Below are 21,359 nucleotides of genomic sequence, written 5' to 3'. Positions count from 1 at the left end.
TTCTCTAGTTCCTTTAGGTGTAAGGTTAGATTGTTTACTTGAGATTTTTCTTGTTTCTTGAGGTAGGCTCGTATAGCTATAAACTTCCCTCTTATTACTGCTTTTGCTGCATCCCATAGGTTTTGGATCATCGTGTTTTCATTGTTACTTCTGTCTAGCTATTTTTTGATTTCCTTTTTGATTTCTTCAGTGATCTCTTGGTTATTTAGTAACGTATTGTTTAGCCTCCATGTGTTTGTGTTTTTTTCGTTTTTTCCCCTGTAATTGATTTCTAATCTCATAGCATTGTGGTCGAAAAGATGCTTGATATGATTTCAGTTTTCTTAAGTTTACTGAGACTTGATTTGTGACCCAAGATGTGATCTATCCTGGAGAATGTTCTGTGCGCACTTGAGAAGAAAGTGTAATCTGCTGTTTTGGGATGAAATGTCTTATAAATATTAATTAAATCTATCTGGTCTATTGTGTCATTTAAAGCTTCTGTTTCTTTCTTTATTTTCATTTTCTATGATCTGTCCATTGGTGTAAGTGAGGTGTGAAAGTCCCCCACTATTATTGTGTTACTGTCGATTTCCTCTTTTATAGCTGTTAGCAGTTGCCTTATGTATTAAGGTGCTCCTATGTTGGGTGCATATATATTTATAATTGTTATATCTTCTTCTTGGATTGATCCCTTGATCATTATGTAGTGTCCTTCCTTGTCTCTTGTAACATTCTTTATTTTAAAGTCTATTTTATCTGATATGAGTATTGCTACTCCAGCTTTCTTTTGATTTCTATTTGCATGGAATATCTTTTTCCATCCCCTCACTTTCAGTCTGTATGTGTCCCTAGGTCTGAAGTGGGGCTCTTGTAGACAGCATATGTATGGGTCTTGTTTTTGTATCCATTCAGCAAGCCTGTGTCTTTTGGTTGGAGCATTTAATCCATTCAAGTTTAAGGTAATTATCGATATGTATGTTCCTATGACCATTTTGTTAATTGTTTTGGGTTTGTTTTTGTAGGTCATTTTCTTCTCTTGTGTTTCTCACTTAGAGAAGTTCCTTTAGCATTTGTTGTAGAGCTGTTTTGGTGGTGCTGAATTCTCTTAGCTTTTGCTTCTCTGTAAAGCTCTTGATTTCTCCATCGAATCTGAATGAGGTCCTTGCCGGGTAGAGTAATGTTGGTTGTATGTTCTTCCCTTTCATCACTTTAAGTATATCCGGCTACTCCCTTCTGGCTTGTAGAGTTTCTGCTGAGAAATCAGCTGTTAACCTTATGGGCGTTCCCTTGTATGTTATTTGTCGTTTTTCCATTGCTGCTTTCAATAATTTTTCTGTGTCTTTAATTTTTGTCAACTTGATTACTATGTGTCTCGGCGTGTTTCTCCTTGGGTTTATCCTGTATGGGACTCTCTGCGCTTCCTGGACTTGGGTGGCTATTTCCTTTCCCATGCTAGTGAAGTTTTCGACTATAATCTCTTCAAATATTTTTTCTGGTCCTTTCTCTCTCTCTTCTCCTTCTGGGACCCCTATAATGTGAATGTTGTTGCATTTAATGTTGTCCCAGAGGTCTCTTAGGCTGTCTTCATTTCTTTTCGTTCTTTTTTCTTTATTCTGTTCTGCAGCAGTGAATTCTACCATTCTGTCTTCCAGGTCACTTATCGTTTTGCCTCAGTTATTCTGCTATTGATTCCTTCTAGTGTAGTTTTCATTTCAGTTATTGTCTTGTTCATCTCTGTTTGTTTTTTCTTTAATTCTTCTAGGTCTTTGTTAAACGTTTCTTGCATCTTCTCGATCTTTGCCTCCACTCTTTTTCCGAGGTCCTGGATCATCTTCGCTATCATTACTCTGAATTCTTTTTCTGAAAGGTTGCCTATCTCCACTTCATTTAGTTTTTTTGGGGTTTTTTATCTTGTTCCTTTATCTGGTACATAGCCCTCTGCCTTTTCATCTTGTCTATCTTTCTGTGAATGTGGTTTTTGTTCCACAGGCTGCAGGATTGTAGTTCTTGCTTCTGCTGTCTGCCCTGTGGTGGATGAGGCTATCTAAGAGGCTTGTGTAAGTTTCCTGATGGGAGGGGCTGGTGGTGGGTAGAGCTGACTGTTGCTCCGGTGGGCAGAGCTCAGTAAAACTTTAATCCGCTTGACTGCTGATGGGTGGGGCTGGGTTCCCTCCCTGTTGGTTGTTTGGCCTGAGGCAACCCAACACTGGAGCCTACCTGGGCTCTTTGGTGGGGCTAATGACAGACTCTGGGAGGGCTCACGCCAAGGAGTACTTCCCAGAACTTCTGCTGCCAGTGTCCTTGTCCCCATGGTGAGCCACAGCCGCCCCCCCGCCTCTGCAGGAGACCCTCCAGCACTAGCAGGTAGGTCTGGTTCGGTCTCCCCTATGGTCACTTCTCCTTGCCTTGGGTCCCGATGCACACACTACTTTGTGTGTGCCCTCCAAGAGTGGAGTCTCTGTTTCCCCCAGTCCTGTCGAAGTCCTGCAATCAAATACCACTAGGCGTGAAAGTCTGATTGTCTAGGAATTCCTCCTCCTGTTGCTGGACCCCCAGGTTGGGAAGCCTGACGTGGGGCTCAGAACCTTCACTCCAGTGGGTCGACTTCTGTGGTATAAGTGTTCTGCAGTCTGTGAATCACCCACCCAGCAGCTATGGGATTTCATTTTACTGTGATTGCGCCCCTCCTACCATCTCATTGTGGCTTCTTCTTTGTCTTTGGATGTGGGGTATCTTTTTTGGTGAGTTCCAGTGTCTTCCTGTCAATGATTGTCCAGCAGCTAGTTGTGATTCTGGTGTTCTCACAAGAGGGAGTGAGAGCACGTCCTTGTACTCCGCCATATTGGTTCCCATCCCCTATTGTGGTTTTAATTTGCTTTTACTGATGAGCAATGGTGTTGAGTGTCTTTTCATATGCTTATTAGTCATCTGGATGTTGTCTTTTGAGAAGTGCCTTCCTGAGTCTTTTGCCCATTTTTTTTTTTTTTTTTTAATTGGGATTGGCTTAGGGCTCCCAAGTTTTTATTTTGCCAAGGAAGGATTTTTGTTTGTTTGTTTGTTTTGTTTTTATTTATTTATTTATTTTATTTTTGGCTGTGTTGGGTCTCCGTTTCTGTGTGAGGGCTTTCTCCAGTTGCGGCGAGTGGGGGCCACTCTTCATCACGGTGCACAGGCCTCTCACTGTCGCGGCCTCTCTTGCTGTGGAGCACTCAGTAATTGTGGCTCACGGGCTCAGCCGCTCCGCGGCATGTGGGATCTTCCCGGACCAGGGCTCGAACCCGCGTCCCCTGCATTGGCAGGCAGACTCTCAACCACTGCGCCACCAGGGAAGCCCCTGCCCATTTTTTATTTGGTTGTGTTTATTATTGATTTGAAGGAGTTCTTAAGTAGTACCACTGCGCCACCAGGGAAGCCCCTGCCCATTTTTTATTTGGTTGTGTTTATTATTGATTTGAAGGAGTTCTTAAGTAGTTTGGGTGAGTACTTTGTCAGATGGTGATATGTATTCCAAATAGCTGACTGGGCTTTTTTATTTTTAATGGTGTTTTATTGTGAATAGAAGTTCCTGATTTTAATGAAGACCAGTTATTAATTTTCTTCTTTTAGTATTTTCTGTGCTCTTCAGAAGAAGTCTTCTTGGTCTGCGTTTTGAGAAATGCTGAGGCAGGAATCACCTTCTGGTTGGCAAGAACTATTTGCTGTTGACAGGGCAAATAGGTTTCTGAGTAATCCCCCTAAAATCTCTAGTTTTGTTAGCAGTTCTAGCTCCTCTAAGAATCCCTGGGTTGGTCTCTTCTTTTCATAGTATTAAATTTTGGACTCTATGAATTTTATGTCCCTAATGTTTACACAATTTATACTACAGTAAAAAGGCTTGTAGGTAAATTGTTTCAGTTGCTTAGAGCAGTGTTTCTTCAATTTTTCCACGGAAGTTTCTTAGCCACAAGGGAGAGTAAGTGCATAACCGCAGGGGCACCTGGAGCCCTGTCAAGGCCTGAGGTAGCCACTGGGAACAAGAAATGTTTCTTTGGACTCTTCTGTTTTATCTTTAAAATATGTGCTGTTTCTTAGGGGATATGGTTTGTTTTCATCTGAAAGTAGCATTTAAATGATTCTAGCTTTTACTCCTAAATTTAGAGTGAAATTGAGAGGGGCTTCAGGAGTCTGTACCATGTTTATTCAGCAGCCTGAAATATCTCTGGCAGCCCTGGGCTTAGGGTCTCTATGTATTGTCTTCATTAGCCCATTTCCTTTACCAGGCCTAGGTGGTTAAGAAACTTTCACGGTAATTACTGACAGGCAAAACAATATCTCAGGTCTCATTGCTGTCTCCCCTCGCTGCCCCCCACCCCCAATACTGTTTGATCGCCTAGTACTAAGGTGAAATCATGGGATTATACCTTGAAAGTTCAGACAGACAAGAGCTGAATAAATATGCAGCAGCCTGAGAAAATAAAAAAAAAAGAGTGCTCTTATTGGACCAAGAATATTGAGGATTTCCTGGAAAAAGAAAAACAGGTATTCTAATTTTAGAAGTTAAACGTGAGTTTAATTTGATCTTAGCTGTTGGGGAAGTGCTAAAGATCATATAAGGAATATTAATGCTGCGTCTTCTGTTGAATTATGTGCTTGTCTATAAAATGGTCTTCCTCAAAGGAGTTTATGATTTTAAGTATCCAGTAATTTGTTCTAAGTAAGTTTTTGTTACTTAAGTTTTAGTTACTTCTGAATCCTTAACTATGCCATGGTTAGTCATTCTTGCTTTTTGGGACACCTTTTCCTTAAATTGCTTATAGTTGACACTTTTGATTACATTGATTCCTTAAAGTTAAAAAATTGAAAACGTATAATTTTGAGATAAAATACTGTGCTTTTTTGGTAGCAACATAATTTTATTATAGTTATGAGTTAATCCCTAGAAACAAATAGTACAAGTTAGGTAACGCTGTATTGTTTCAGGATTCTCAGTAAGCGTTCATCAAAGGTTCTTGTGGTTAAAACAGTAAACTTCTATGTCTGTACTCTTTTGTTCTGTTTTATAATGTTGTGATATGATGTTTTTAAGTAGTTTTAGCAAGTCATTAGGTAGATTGTTATTCTGAATGAGCACTTGCTTAATAAAGGAAAGGGTGCAGAGGGATTCTTTTCAGGTTACTGTGTCCAAAGGCCAGTTAAAACCATGCAAAAATAAAACAGCAGTGTTATAATTCGTCATTAAATGTTCATGTGAATTCAGTTATTATAACTGAATTATAAGTTTTTTGTCAATAAAATACTTATTTGGTAATCTCTTAATTAAAATATAGAGTAAGTCTTTCCTGCACAGTGATGAGTGTACAGTGTGATAAAATGTTTGACATCAAAGAATTTTGAAATTAAAGTGTAACAATACATTTTTTTTTTTTATTGTGACAAACTCTTAAATTTACCCTCTTAACAATTTTTAAGTGTACAGTATGGTATTGTTAACTGTGCGTACATTGTTGTACAACAGATCTCTAGAATTTTTCATCTTGTATGACTGAAACCCTATACCCGTTGAACAATAGCTCCCTGTCTGCCTTCCCAGCCCCTGGCAACCACCATTGTACTTTCTGTTTCTATGAGTTTGATTACTTTAGATACTGCATATAAGTGGAATCATGCAGGATTTGACGTTTTTTGATTGTCTTATTTCACTTAGCATAATGTCCTCAAGGTCCATCTGTGTTTTAGCATATGACAGCTTTCTTCTTAAAGGCTGAATAATATTCCATTGTGTATATATATATACACGTGTGTGTGTGTATGTGTGTGTGTATATATATATATAAACATTGTCTTTATCCATTCGTCTGTTGGTGGACATTTATGTTACTTCCACACTTTGGCTATGTGAATAATGCTGCAATGAACATGAATGTGTCACCATATCTTTTTTTAAAGGCTGTATCGATTTTTCTCTTGCAGATATATTCGACTTTACGGGAGAAAATTTAGCAAAGAAGATCATGTTCTTTTTATCAAATTATTATATGAGCTGGTATCAATTCCAAAACTGGAAATCAGCATGATGCAGGGGTTTGCACGTCTCTTAATCAACTTGTTAAAGTAAGTCAATTTCCTGTGATTTCTGCTAAGATTTTTTGTTTTTCTTCAAGGTTTTAGGGAATGAGGAGAGCTAAGCATTCTTTGGTAAGAAGATCAAGTCCCAGATTACCATTTTGGAAAAAGATTGCAGAAAACTTTATCATAAGTTTAAACCGCATGTGTTAATTAATTAACCTTTTAATTAAGATTCCTTTTCCTCCATGAAGCCTTCTCTTCTCTAGCACATATTGAACTATATATTGTCTGATTGTTTCATTTATACTAATTACCTTCCCTTATGTAGATTGTAAGATCCTTGAGAAGACAGGGATCATTTATTCTTTTGCTTATCCCAGGCACCCAGCACAATTCGGGAAACATTAAGTACTCCATAGATAGTGTGGGAAAGTATGAAACTCATCTACAGTAATGGTGGCACAAATTTTAATGCCTCTTTTTACCTGGTGCCCCTTGAGGTTTGGACAGCAGCAAAAGTCCGGTGCATTGTTCTTCCTCCTACCATGTTTTGCCAGTGAGTGGCTGAGGATGGGGAAAGGCAAAACCCACTGTGATGACAGCAACATTTAACAACTGTTCTCCCTGTGTAGTATGTGTAGTATACACACCCTGAGCAAGCATACACACATGTATTTACTCTTTCTTTAATTAGGAAAAAGGAACTTCTTTCAAGAGATGACTTGGAGTTACCTTGGAGACCACTTTATGACATGGTGGAAAGAATATTATATTCCAAGACAGAGCACCTGGGATTAAATTGGTTTCCTAAGTAAGTATTTCAATTTAAAGTACTTTTGGGGGAGCACTTTTGGGGACTCTTAGGGGTTTGATCATGATTGAGAAATGTTGGGTTACTTGAGATAAGCAAGCAAATACACATTTTAATGTGCTCATTTTTATGTATCTTGACTCCTAAAACAAGCTATTGCCCTCTTTAAACTATATCTGAAGCTGCACTTAAGAATTTCCCACCACCATATCTCTAACAGCTAACATCACCATACTGGCCAAAGAAAACAAGAGATTTTTGTTTGAAATCTAATATTTTGTCATGCACATTTGGCATTCTTCATAGTATATCCACATGTGTTTTAATTCTTCAAGTAAAATGAATGCTTCAAGAGGAGGAGCTTTGCCTATTCCAGGGGGCACCCACATCCCAGAGCACACACACTCCCAGTTAAAGAGGCATCAGTTTCAGTGATTGACTGTCTTATAGCACAAACTATTCAAATGCACGGTCTTTGGTTTATGTTATTTTCTAGTAATGTTTAGACATAATAAGATTATAAATCTCTGGCTGTTATGGCTTCTTGTACACACATCCTGACTCTTTCAGGTCTCTAATTTTGGTACGTTTTGTATTTTTATTCTGAACATTTACAGAGTACAATATAATCATCTGTCCTTTTTGATTAATAGTGATTTCAGGCTTGACTGCAAAGTGTCATTTTTCCCTGTTAACAAGGGTTTGTCCAGTTGTGATCTAGCTCTTAATTTTCCCAGTCTTAGCATGTTTGGCTTAAAATACTCTTAAATTTGTGATTGAGGTTTATTTTTAGGAAATGTTTTCTTAAACTTTTTTTTTAATTAATTAATTAATTTATTTATTTATTTATTTTTGGCTGTGTTGGGTCTTCGTTTCTGTGCGAGGGCTTTCTCTAGTTGCGGCAAGCGGGAGCCACTCTTCATCGCGGTGCGCGGGCCTCTCACTATCGCGGCCTCTCTTGTTGTGGAGCACAGGCTCCAGACGCGCAGGCTCAGTTGTTGTGGCACACGGGCTTAGTTGCTCCGCGGCATGTGGGATTTTCCCAGACCAGGGCTCGAACCCGTGTCCCCTGCATTGGCAGGCAGATTCTCAACCACTGCGCCACCAGGGAAGCCCCTCTTAAACTTTTAATAGCTGTTTCCTCTTATTATCTAGAGTTGTTTGTCATATACATATGCACTCATTTCCTGAAGAACACCATTTTATATGCCTGTATTATTTTCCTTTTTCTCTTTTATAAATGAAGTCTTTGAACATTTATTTCTGTGGTTTTTCTCTCAATCCTAGACATGTTTACATGTCTACCCAGTTCAGTTCATTTAATCCATGATTAATCCTCAGGCCTCACTTAAGTCAGCAGTTGTAAGTGAATTTTTTTGAAAATGACTGCAGATGGCAGACTTTAAAGACTTTTAGGTCATAGGTAAATAGTGAAATGATGTAAATGGAAAGAGTAAAAAAAAAAAAAACTATAGGTAATTGTGAACTTAGGCCCTAATTGTTTTTTGGACAGTAGTCACAAATACTGTCAGAAGGTATTTCAGTCAGTCACATGGTGAGAAGGTATTTATTTCCTGAAGATTTCATGTGTTAAAACAGGGAAACCCATTTGAACCATAAATATGGCAAAATTCATCATGAAACTAAATGGTACAATGTTCAAGTGTGTTTTTACTAATATTTATTATGAAAAACCCAAATTTAACATGAAAGATTACTTTTGAGTTTTATTTCTGCTGGAGGGAGCATGGAACAGACTGGATTGACTAGACCTCAAAATCTGAGCCTATTGAACTTTTTTTTTTCTAAAGCTGTTTTATTTTATTATTATTTTTTTTGGCTGCGTTGGGTCTTTGTTGCTGCACGCAGGCTTTCTCTAGTTGCGGTGAGCGGGGGCTACTCTTCGTTGAGGTGTGCAGGCTTCTCATTGCGGTGGCTTCTCTTGTTGTGGAACACAGGCTCTAGGCACGCAGGCTTCAGTAGTTGCAGCATGCAGGCTCAGTAGTTGTGGCTCGCGGGCTCTAGAGTGCAAGCTCAGTAGTTCTGGTGCACAGGCTTAGTTGCTCCGCGGCATGTGGGATCTTCCTGGACCAGGGATTGAACCCGTGTCCCCTGCATGGGCAGACGGATTCTCAGCCACTGGGCCACCAGGGAAGTCCTGAGCCCATTGAACTTTTGACTAGAATCACCATTTCATAGATTTCAGGGACCTTTAAATGGAGTTCAAAATCAGTTATCTTTCTAAAATTTTCCTGGCTCATTTTTTGACTGCCTCTGAAAGTCTTTGGTAAATCATGGGAGAGGGAAAGCTATTCCTTCAGTAATTTCTTCTTCAGCATTTCTTTTACTTCTTTATAACCAAGTGTCACACTTCCTGCCCTGACAGGTGTAACTTTGCAAAGGCAGCCACTTTTTTTTTAAGTACTGTGTCGTTATTAATAAATATTTGTGGCTTTCCTCTTCAGCGATGCCATTGTTTTCCAGGAAATTTTGTTAACGCTTATTGCTGTTAGTGTCAATCATTGTTTATAGTTCCTCCCCTGTATCTTGATACTAATTACCATGTCATTTCCTGAAGCTTCACATCATCCTTGCTGTTATGGAAACCTTCCTTAAAAGTTTCACCATGGCTGTTCTTCGTCTTTTGAAGAGCCATCAAGTCTTTGATGAAATCTTCACTTGGTTTACAGCGTGACTCTTAACTCTAATAGACTTTTGTATTCTATAGATAACTATTCTAAAATGAAATTCATAAATAACATGACCTTTCTACACTCAAAAATAAATATAAATAATGTTTTAACCATAAAAGAAATAATGGGAAAGTAGTTTATTATAAAGCAATATATATTTCAAACATGCATGCACTATTATGCTAAAAAACGCAGTATGGGGCTTCCCTGGTGGCGCAGTGGTTGGGAGTCTGCCAGCTAATGCAGGGGACACGGGTTCGAGCCCTGGTCTGGGAAGATCCCACATGCCGCGGAGCGGCTGGGCCCGTGAGCCACAACTACTGAGCCTGCGCGTCTGGAGCCTGTGCCCCGCAACGGGAGGGGCCGCGATAGTGAAAGGCCCGCGCACCGCGATGAAGAGCAGTCCCCGCACCGCGATGAAGAGTGGCCCCCACTTGCCGCAACTAGAGAAAGCCCTCGCAGGAACCGAAGACCCAGCACAGCCAAAAATAAAATAAATAAATAAAAATAAAAGTAGCTATAAAAAATTAAAAAAAAAAAAAACGCAGTATGGGGAACTTCTCTGGTGGTCCAGTGGTTAAGAATCCACCTTTCAATGCAGGGGACGTGGGTTTGATTCCTGGTTGGGGAGCTAAGATCCCACATGCCACGGGGCAGCTAAGCCCACACGCCATAACTACTGAACCCGCGTGCCACAACTAAGACCTGACGCAGCCAAAAATAAATAAATAAATATTTTTAAAAAACCAAATAGTATGGTATTCAGATTTTGCATCTACTTGTAATAAGTAAGTTTGGATTTAAAAGTAAAAAGGTCAAAACACATTCTGTATCAGAAGTATAAGAAAATGTAAGAGCAGCATTGTTAGTGGACATTGAAATAAAAACGAGTGCTAGGATACAGAATAACGGGCCACACTTACTTAAATATGATGAGAGAGAGAGAGAAATAACTTTAATTTCAGACTACTGACTGGGAAAAAAAAGAAGTAAGATACTATTGCAGGTGAGCTGGCCTTATTTATAACATAGTGTCACAGTAATTCTTTATGTAATTATGTGGGATGGTGTAGTTACTTAGTATTACAAAACATTATTTTTAAACATTATTACATGTGAAAGAAATAGGCAAAGGATGAATTAGGAAAAGAAACATTAATATATGAAGCCATAGAGAATTTGTGCAGCAGACTTTTGCCAAAATAAACAATGTCAATGTGTAATTTTCACAACATAACTTGTCTTTTGTGCCCTACCAAAATAAGGATGACATTCCAGAAAAACATGAAGCACTTTAACAACAAAATTATTAAATTCTCTGACATCCTCATTCTTTGTGAATCAGCTAATTGCAAGTGTAGTGACACTTGGTTCTAAGACTGTTAAAGCAATCTTCAATCTTAGTTACATATTTGTATGAAAACTACACATGCACAGGGATTTGGTTTTGGCAAATCAAGTGGGGCAACTGGAATTGCCATTATGCTGTAATTTTTTTTTTCCTTTCAGGAATCATGAATAACCGTAGGAAAAATTTTCAGCCCAAGTACAGCCTTCCTTCAATTTACATGTTAGTTGTATTCCTAGAGATTCGATGTCTATTAAAACTGTGTGAAAAATAGTTAATGTTTAAAGCAGTTAACTTTTAGGTTCAAGAATTTTTAACCTGTATAACCGTGCATTGGGACATTTGAAAGTCTTGCAGTAATAATTTTTTATTGAGTCGGGCTATTCCATGAATTGCAGGATATCTAATATACCTGGCTTTTAATCACTAAAAGTCCAGTGAGTCCTCCCCCCAATTGTGATAGTTAAAAATGTCCCTTACATTTCCAGAATGCACCCTGCATGTGGTTAGAGGCTTATGGATTTGCTGTCCTCTTAGCCTGCATCCATGCAAGTTAAAGTTTCCTGCCTCATTTATCAGTCCCTCCTGTTTTCTTACCACTGGTCCAGCACTTCTTGCTTTCTTTTTTTCTGTTTTTAATTCTGTAAGATCCAGGTCTTTTAGTTTCCGAACCAGTATGCTTTTTCCTGTTCCAGTGCTTCTCAGATTGTCCATTTACTACGTCCTTCCCTTTCCCCAAAGATGTTTCTTAAGAGGTGTGGTGTGAGAAATTTCTTGGAATTTTTACATTTTATCTTAAACATTCATATCTTTATTAGGCTTATTAAGTAATGCTTTCATAAGTAAAAATTTCTTCCATATGTATCTCTTGACTAGAATTGATGCTCCAAGAAGATGAACTCTATTGGCCTAGTGGCTTGGAGCACTTACACACAGGACTGTGTGCGTCCGCTAAAAGGAGCACACATTGTGAAGTGCAGCTCTGTTGATGCAGCCTGTTTTTAAAAATGATGATGTGTTGTTCCAGTTTGAAGGGCTCAGAAAGAACACTGGGCATCTGGAACTACTTTTTCTTTTTTTTTTAAAGTAAAGTGTCAACTTCTTTATTTATATTTATTTTTGGCTGTGTTGGGTCTTCGTTTCTGTGCGAGGGCTTTCTCTAGTTGTGGCAAGCGGGGGCCACTTTTCATCGCAGTGCCCGGGCCTCTCACTGTCGCGGCCTGTCCTGTTGCGGAGCACAAGCTCCAGACGCGCAGGCTCAGTAGTTGTGGCTCACGGGCCTAGTTGCTCCGCGGCATGTGGGATCTTCCCAGACCAGGGCTCGAACCCGTGTCCCCTGCATTGGCAGGCAGATTCTCAACCGCTGCGCCACCAGGGAAGCCCCTGGAACTACTTTTGAGGGGGCACTTTCTTCGTGAGGGGCAGCACTGTAGGACAAAATTTGAAACTTAATGTCTCTTCTGTTAAAAAAAAAAAAAGGTAGAAAAAATGGTACTTAAAACAGTTTTTCAGAATTGTAATTAATTCTTTATTCATTTTCTCTAATTTGCTTTAATCTTTTTACTGTTATTATCATATTTTACCTCTCCTTTTGAACGGAGTACCTGTTACCATATTTCCATTCAGGTCACACTGTATATAGTTACAACAATTAACTTTGAAAGATTTTCAGATTCTTTGGTTCTTGGACTTTATTCATCACACTTGCCTTGATTTTAATATTATAGCAAGTGTTTATAGCCCAGGGATAGAAGTGTGACTTTTTACAAACATTTTATTTCAGAAAATTCCTTAAGGAGCCCTTTAATATGGCATGCTTTTGGAGTTAGTATTTTGAGTATTTTCATCTTAAATGTATTCTGACACATTTTGAAACAGTTTTGTCAGCTGACTGCATGTGTTCATAACTATTTTTAGAATACCACTTTTATAATCAAAAGTGAAAGCTTGCTTCATTTATTAACTGTTTGTCTTTCAAGTCTTAAACTCATGTGCCTTATGTGTTTGTCTTTATTGAAACTACTGCTTAGAATGCCATGCATTTCAACATAATTTGAAAAGCTGTTTCCATTGTTTGAAGCAAGGATTATTAAACTTTCTTCTCCTTTCCCCTATTTTCTTCTCTGTCCCCTCCTCCTTCTTCTTTTTTGCTTCCTCTCCCCCTTCCCTCCTCCTTTCTGTCTTTTTGCCTCAGTGGCAAAAGACCCTTTTTACTTTCATCTGTTTTTACTTTCTGCTGGAGAAACAATTTGTAGTGTTTTTTTTATTCAAAAGAAAAATTAAAATTGGAAAAAACCCAGGTAGTTGTGAACTCGATACTAGCAACTTAAGAACTGCTTATTGTTTACTTTGTAAAAGAAGCATTTGAATCATTTGGGCATGATTTTATGTCATAAAACAGTGTCCCACACACTTAATTGGAAAAGCATATTACAGGTTACAAATGTAGGCAGCACGGTAAAGAAAGGTATTGCTACTAACAAAATGTGGGGGAATTATGCATAGATCAGTTTTTACAAATGAACATAGACAATTCATGCTTGAATTGCTATGTGTATATATATACATTTATTTAGTCTTATCACTATCAGTTTAGTTTTTGTGGGTTGTTTGGTGTTTTAAAGGTTTACATATTTGCATCATGAGTAGCTTTGGCCTAGATAACTCATTTACTTTTTAAAAAATATTTAAATATCTATTTTTCTTTTATATATATTCTAAGGTGGATAATACAGTATTAAACTATTTCATTTTTCATATTAATCTGCCTCTGGAGAAATTTGATATTTCCCTTTTCTGGTACTTGTTCTTGATTTCTTCTTTCTCTGTTAAATCTATCAAAGGACCATTTGAATTGGTGCTCTTATCCTTAAGATACAGTTAAATCTTTTGTTCCCCCATCAACACATGAAAATGACATGTTCTTAACCTCTGTCGGGGGTTTCTTGATATGTGTAGCCACATTTCTAAGCTTAAGTTACTACCAGCAACTCAAGAATGATCTTTAGCTATAGAATTTAACATGATAATGAAATGATGAAAGTAATTTGTCTGAGAACCTGTTGAAATTTAAAATAGTTTACAGTTATTTTGTTAGTAAACAATGATTATTAATATGGTATTTGCAGTGATTTTTTTAACATGGTATTTGAGGAACATTCTGTTTGCTTTTTAAAAAATTCTGTTTTTATTTGGAAATTAGAGAATAAGTGGTTGATTTTATTAATTTTTATTAATGACTTTGATAGTGCTTCTTTCAAAAGTTGTGCTACAATGATCTTTCTCTAGAAACTGCTCTTTTTAAAGCAATTTAAAAAATACTCAGTTCACATTGATCAGGCTTGTCATCACTTGTAGCAATTATACACACTCTTTTTACACGAGTGGTCAGAATCATTACAATTTCTTAACATTTACTTGCCATAGAGGCATACTTTTTTCTTGAAGTAATTGTATGAAAAACCCATGTTAATGCTACATCAGTGATGAAGATGTTATAATTTATTTAGGCTGTCCTCAGGTAAAATTGTCTTAAACCTAATTTTGTGTGAAGTGGCTGTGAAAAATGACTGCTGATTTAACTAAGCAGTATTAGATTTTGTAAGATTAGATATGAGTGTTTGACTAACTGATGGTGGATTTGTTTGGATTTAGGAAAAAGCTGATATATTAAGTTATATTAGTTAGGAGGTTGAGACAGAGTTATGTAGAATATTACCAGGGTTATAGTTTCCCAGTTCATTTATAAAAAAGTAAATATGATTACTCTGAAGTTAAATTTTAGTTCAAGAATTGTGAAGTGAAGCTGAACATACTTCTGGCCATGGGCAGTCCACACTACTCTCATCTTGAATTTGTCATTTGCTGTACATTTCTCTGGTTTAGAAGTGAATATTGTCCTGACAGTTAGGTAAGGCTAAGGAGGTAGGAATCGTAAACCTCCAGGTTTACATAAGTCCACTATCTCAGTAACTGGAGGCTAAGGCTTTTGGCTTTCCTCAGGCTTCTCTGCTACATATTTGGCATTTATTAACCTAAGGCATACTTAAGTACTCGAGTATTTATTTGGCATACTTTATTAACATATGGAATCATAAAGAACATCATCATAAGAAAATTGCCTCCCAGAGAGGAAAATTCACACAGAGTCATTTGTTGAAACTGGGACAAGAGCTCAAGAACTGGGACAAGAACTTACTCTCTGCCCTGATAAATAGGGTGGCAGCTGGGGAAGGACTTTCCTATTTTGATGCAATTTCCTAAATGTAAATTAATAGCTTCTCAGAGGCAGTAGAATAAATGTAAAAGCAAAATGAGTACAAATTTTCATTCTTAAGGAGATTGAAAATATAATTTATTTTGGCCAGATATGAAATAATAATTGTAGTTAACATTTATTGTGCTTAATTCTGGGCCAGGTAACTGCATTCTTTACATTATCTTATTTAATTTTTGTAACAGCTCTTATATAGATATGAGGCTATAATACTGCGCTACTAGTAAGTAGCAGGACAGGTTTTCAAATTCAGATCTGTCTGACTCTAAGCCCAGGCTGTGAACCATTCATTACATGATATACTGTGGCTTTCTTTTCAAGCTAACATGCGTTTACTAAGAGGAAATAGGGTATGAGAAAACCCACCCAAAACTTAGTCCCTCTGTAGATCCCTTTTGATTAAAACAAAAGAAAGTGTTTTGAATTGTTGTCACTTTAGTGTTAGAAATTTCCAACAATTGGAAAAGTTTTTAGTGATTATTCACTCCCTCTAAAAATTAGTGAAATATAATCTAGTAGCATCTAGCCTTAACCTTTTATTTTATTTTTAAACAGAAACATTGTTCCCTTCATCTTGAGAGATTACAAGAATCACAAAAGGTCACTATACAGATATCACAGGTTAGAGAGATTGTACCCTTTTCTGGATAAAGAGTATAAATCCAATGGCACAGGCCTTATATATAAGGAGGGGTTGAAACTGACTTTATTTAGATGAATTAAATCACATTCCCACACACCCTATTCCTCTAATGAGTGAAGTGACAGCTATCAAGTCTTATAATTAGCCTCCTATTCTTCTGAAGAGTGAAGGGAACTGGAGAAAACATGTAGCTATGCAGCCTTTTATGACTTGCTTTCTAGAATCATTTTTGACATTATATGGAAGTTTGTTGGTAGAATAGAAAAATTACCAGTGAAAATAACAGGTTTTCTGTGTTGTACTCTCAAACAAGCTGCCACAGAAACAGTTAAAAGTAAATGTAAAGTTAACATGAACACAAACGTTAGTAACTGGTAGAATTATAGATCTTCTGCTTATTTCCTTGGACCATAAGTTTACCATTTTAGAATTATCTTTTTTAAAATCTGCATTTAAGTTGATCTCTTATTTCGTTTGGAACTAGATGAATCTTCAGATCTTACCTATGAATTCTAAAATTTGTTTCTAAGTTGGTTCTTTGGTCCAAACTAAAAGAAGATCCAAAGATCGATGTTCTTTGTTGTCCTGATAGAAAATGTTTATAGAGCTTTGTAAATAAATAAATATATAAATATATTTATAATATATGTATATATGTAAATGAGCACAGCCTTGTTATAAGCACTTTGGAAATGCCCAGAAGTAAAAATCATAGTTGTGGTCTTCAGGGAGTTGTAAATGTAGTTGGAGAGAAGTTTGCTCCCCTCCCCCTCCTTTTTTTTTAACTAGGCAAACTTAGATGTTCCCTCAATTAAACTCTGTTTCCGAATTGATGAGTTTTTTTTGTGAGAGAAGGTAACATCTCTCTTTGATAATCAGAGAAAATGCTCCACGATGACTCTCTGGCCGTATGGTCATCTTTTTTATTTTAGAATTATCTCATGAGTTGTAACCCAGTTTCCTCTTCAGTTAATTTTTCTCTGAGTACTTTTGAAATTAAAGAGGATTCTTACTGCTTCAAGTAATGAAATTATAGTTTTCTCTCTTGGTTATATAGTACATTGATTACTTGTGTGGAGTTTGGTTTGTGTTATTCCTTGGAATTTCTTTGCAAATTATTTCTTAAGCTTTCAGAGAAATTGGATAGACTTCTGGACTTAAGAATTTCAAGCAACTTAATGAGAAAGTGTCAGGTGGAAGCACTGCCTGAAAGTTACCCCTTTCCCCCATAATTTTTTCTCTTGAGATTTGGGGACTTGTTTTATTTTTACTTTTATACATCATATTGTAAGTAGTCACACATTTATTTTAAAATTCCAGTTCAAAATTACCCTTTGTTTTGTTAATTTGCATTTGACCTCTTTTGACTGTGGTCTAGTTAAAATTTTAAATATCCATTCTGGTGATGTGTGTTTAAACCAGTACACACTAGCCTTTTCATTAAAGTAGAAGTGTTTATTATAAGTTCATATACAAATATTTATGTTGTTTTCCTAAATTCACTTGAACCACCTACAAGTTGGAAAATAAGTTACAGCTTTTTTTTTTTTTTTTTTTTTTAAGTTACAGCTTTTAATGTTCCTCAGCTAACTTTTTAAGTAGCTGGTCAGAAAGGTGGCAGTTGCTTATTATTTTGATAATCGTTGCTCGCAATAAAGTGCCTTGGAGGGTTATAAAACTCTCATCAGTAGGTTACAGAAAACTGGTTTCTGGTAGTTGCTGATAGAAGCACACCAGACTTTGCTGTTTGTTTTTTGATGTAAAAGCACTTTAATAAAAATTTAAAATTAGTATTTGAAGCCACTGAACATACTTCTTGATGTATTGATAGTTATATGGTCATTGCTGCCCACTTTGTAAAGATCAAAGATGATTTGCCCTTTTTCTAGTTTTCTTCCCTTTTTTTCACTGCATAGAATGAGCAAAAGGGAAGAGTAGATTACAGAGTTTAGGGTAGTTAATCGTTAGAGTTTTGTCTGTATGAAAGAGAAGGATTAGTTATTCCATATACACAGATAATATCTAAATGTATGAGTGTATCTTAGAGATATTTATTAAAGATGTGTTCTTAAAATACACCAACCTAATTTATCAAATGGATTTTTTCCCCCCAGTTCTGTAGAAAATGTTCTCAAAACACTCGTGAAAAGCTGCCGACCGTAAGTAGCTTCTCAATTTATAAAGCCTCTTATTGTTTCTGTGGGCTTTTCCCCATCTTTAGTATGCTTTGAAGAGGAATTTAGAGGTATAACTAGTCTCTGATACTGTGATGTTAGTCACTGGGCACAACATATCATCTTCAGCTCTTCAACTGAACTTTTCAGATTTCATTTATAAATTTAGAAATTTTTAAGTGGTGTGGGTGTCAGTCACCCATTATAAAGTAAGAATGCAATAATGTACGTATAACTGGCTTCATCTGAAAGGTTTTCCTAGAGTATTGTTACTCAGATCAAAAATATTTTCCAAAATGAGCCTTGTAGGTCTTATATTAAAATGACTAATAATAAGATGGCACATAAGTTTTTTTCTACTGTGTTCTGTTTCAGTAGAATATTTGACTTTGAATATCCCATATTCTTATGTTTAAAGATGAATATGGATAGAATTTAGTTTAATTAAAGTCCAGTTGTGTGGACTTGAACTATTTTTTCATTCTTGTTTATCAGGCTGTTCTAAGACATACTTCTGCTATGAATGCAGTGAATTCTTTTGAATGGAAATTCGTATATTTATCATAATAACTCATATGTAATATGAGTTAAAGTTATTTTATAGATCAGATACTTGTTGCTGACCTCCTATACTACTCAGTCTTGGGCAAATGTATTTTCAAGACATAAAATGTCTCCTTTTAAGAGGCTTAAGATCTAACCTGAGTCATTCAATAAGCCACCAATGAGCAGTGTCATTTTGTGAAACTTGATCATCACTGAGGTACTTACTGGTTTTTAGGTTCTTAGATAATTCATAGAATGCCCAAGCTTTTGTTTTGGATTACTAGGCTAACAGTTGATTCTGAAAAATTAGGAAGGGGAATCAATGTATGAGATCTTTGAAGGTAGAATATATGAATATATTCTGCCTTTAAAATTTTTTTTAATTCTAACCTGTTGCACAATGATCTGGTACATAAATGGTCGATGAACTCAACAGAAGAATAACTAGAAATGTAATTTTATTTTTCACCTAAAGGAATGAAGTGTGATTCTAATAACACAGATGTATAAAGATATAATAAGATTAATAATATAATGTATAGGCCAAACCTCCAAGTATATTTGAAAGGGTTTACTAACTTTTTGGGCCATACCCAAATCATAAATTTTCATATGCTTTTCATTATTTTAAACCCCAGTTGCCTACCCATTTGGGTATCCATTCCATACCCAAATGGATAATGGGTCCTCCTTATCCATTTACCTTCATTTTGTGTGTGTCTGCACACTTCAGATTTTATTTTTCTAAATCTTCTATACCCCAGGGATGCTCCTGCCCATTTCATAGAATTTTACAATGTTAGAGCCTGTAGGACTCGATCATCTAGCCCAATCCTCTCTTGTATATAGGAAGAAATGTATAATCAGCAAAGTGAGAAAGAGAACATCAACCTGGGAACCTCTGGTCCAGTGAGAGTAAATGGTTTGTTCCTAAGGTGCCTAGAGGTTGCTGGGCTGATGTTCTCTTGCTCACTTTGCTGATTATACATTTCTTATATAGACTGGATTCCCTATGACAAGACTTTTTTTTTTCTATTGCTATTACACAGCACATAGGATGAAAAAATACAACAATCATGTTTAAGTTTGTAGGTGATTTGAATGACTTTGTATTTTATCTGAGGTTTATCAACTTTATGTTGGGTTGGCCAGAAAGTTTGTTCAGCCATCTTACAGAAAAACCTGAACGAGCTCTTTGGCCAACTCAATAACATTTTCTCAAGTCCATAGACAAGAAAATTTATCTTATCTGAGTGTGATAGGCTGTTTATTTTAGAGTTGTAAAAATGTGTGTTTCTTGTTGGTAATATCACACACATTGGTAGTGTGTGATATTATCTCATGAATATCTTCGCCTTCTCCTCCTTTTTTGTCAGTCATATAATGATGTAGAGCGTTTAGCCAACGATCAGATACATGAAAACCTTCTTTATTAGGTATTTTCCAGCAGATGCCACAGCTGAGATGCTAGAAGAATGGCGGCCATTAATGTGCCCTTTTGATGTAACGATGCAAAAGGCCATCACTTATTTTGAAATATTTCTTCCTACCTCCCTTTCTCCAGAACTTCATCATAAAGGTTTTAAGTAAGTATATATATATATATATCTTGACAAATTCTAGAATATAGTAGGGAATACATGCATATATATACACACATATATATATGTATGTATGTATATACATGTGCAAACTATTAAAGCAATAATAAGTAAAAAATTTATCAACTCAACCATTATGTTTCTTATACTTGAAGTGTGTGTGTGAAGGCTAAAACAGTTAAATATAGGATTGCAAATAAAGAGAGAATAATGCTTGTATGTCAAGCCAAGTAAGATGTGGGCTTTAATTTAAGATATTGGGAGAGAAAGAATAATAAGTACAAAAAGGGGTTGAAAATTTCAATAAATAGGCAGTGGTGGAAATGTTAAATTGCATAGAGTTTAGGGAAGGGAAAGTGTTTTTCTAAACCTTGGTTTTAACCCTCATCATGTGTAGCATAGTTTTTCTTTGGTCTTTTTTTTTTTTTTTTTAACTTGTTCTAGTCTTTTCACTGTTTTTAAGAACTGTTTTTTTTCTTGGATGACTACAGGTATATCATAAACCCAAGAATGAAAATATTTAGATTGTACTTTTATGAAAAAAGTAAAAGGTATGAAGAAAAGACTGGAAGGATCATAGTAATTATCAGTATATTATGGGTTCATGCTTAGCCCTCCCACTCCCCCAGCATGTTTTCTATAGTGAGATTCAAATCTTTTATTTCAGTCAAATCAGAAATTTTGTATCTAGCTGTATGTTTATGAAATTTTAATTTTAATTAAAAACTTGTAATTTCTTTGACATTTGTAAAGATTGGTTAATAATATTCAGATGTTTTCTTGACCCTGTATTCTCTTCTATTGGGTTGGCCAAAGAGTTCATTCGGGTTTTTCTGTAAGATGTTACTTTTTGGCCAATCCAATGTTTCTTTAAGTTGAGAGTTTCCACCACTATAATTTAATTGCTCCTAACACTTTGTGGCTCATTTCTTTTATGGAGCATTTACTGTAGTGCTAGTTAATGGTGTAATTACTAGTTGGCCTGTTAAAAGAGAGTAAGGGAGAGTTGCAGGAACAGGTAGTAACGGGAAAGCATTAAAGCAAAAAGGTAGGGAGAGGAAGGAGAAACTTGTAAACAGTGTTAGATAGGGGTAGACAATTATTTAACAATGAAGTAGAAATTTGATGAGATTATTCTTTTTAGCATAAATAAATTGAAAGGGGAATATTCAGACAAAAGTAGTTCTTTTTCCATTAAGTTTGTAACTTTCAGTATTATTTTTTCTAGGTTGTGTAGTTA

At 36.3% G+C, this 21,359-nt stretch overlaps 1 protein-coding gene across 1 annotated transcript in view; it reads left to right on the top strand.

Moving 5' to 3' along the window:
- The window catches only part of PSME4 (proteasome activator subunit 4), a 101,247-nt gene that overhangs the window by 22,841 nt on the left and 57,047 nt on the right, over positions 1-21,359 (top strand). The window contains exons 2-5 of the mRNA XM_068563892.1: positions 5,932-6,072; positions 6,722-6,838; positions 17,913-17,957; positions 19,955-20,104. Of these exons, the coding sequence (XP_068419993.1) occupies positions 5,932-6,072; positions 6,722-6,838; positions 17,913-17,957; positions 19,955-20,104 (453 nt within the window). The remainder of the gene's footprint in view (positions 1-5,931; positions 6,073-6,721; positions 6,839-17,912; positions 17,958-19,954; positions 20,105-21,359) is intronic.

This window comes from Eschrichtius robustus, chromosome 15 (genome assembly GCF_028021215.1).
Source record: "Eschrichtius robustus isolate mEscRob2 chromosome 15, mEscRob2.pri, whole genome shotgun sequence".
In the NCBI taxonomy this organism is placed as follows: domain Eukaryota; kingdom Metazoa; phylum Chordata; class Mammalia; order Artiodactyla; family Eschrichtiidae; genus Eschrichtius; species Eschrichtius robustus.
Note: the sequence above shows the minus strand (reverse complement) of the source record. Positions and strands in the feature narration are given on the sequence as shown.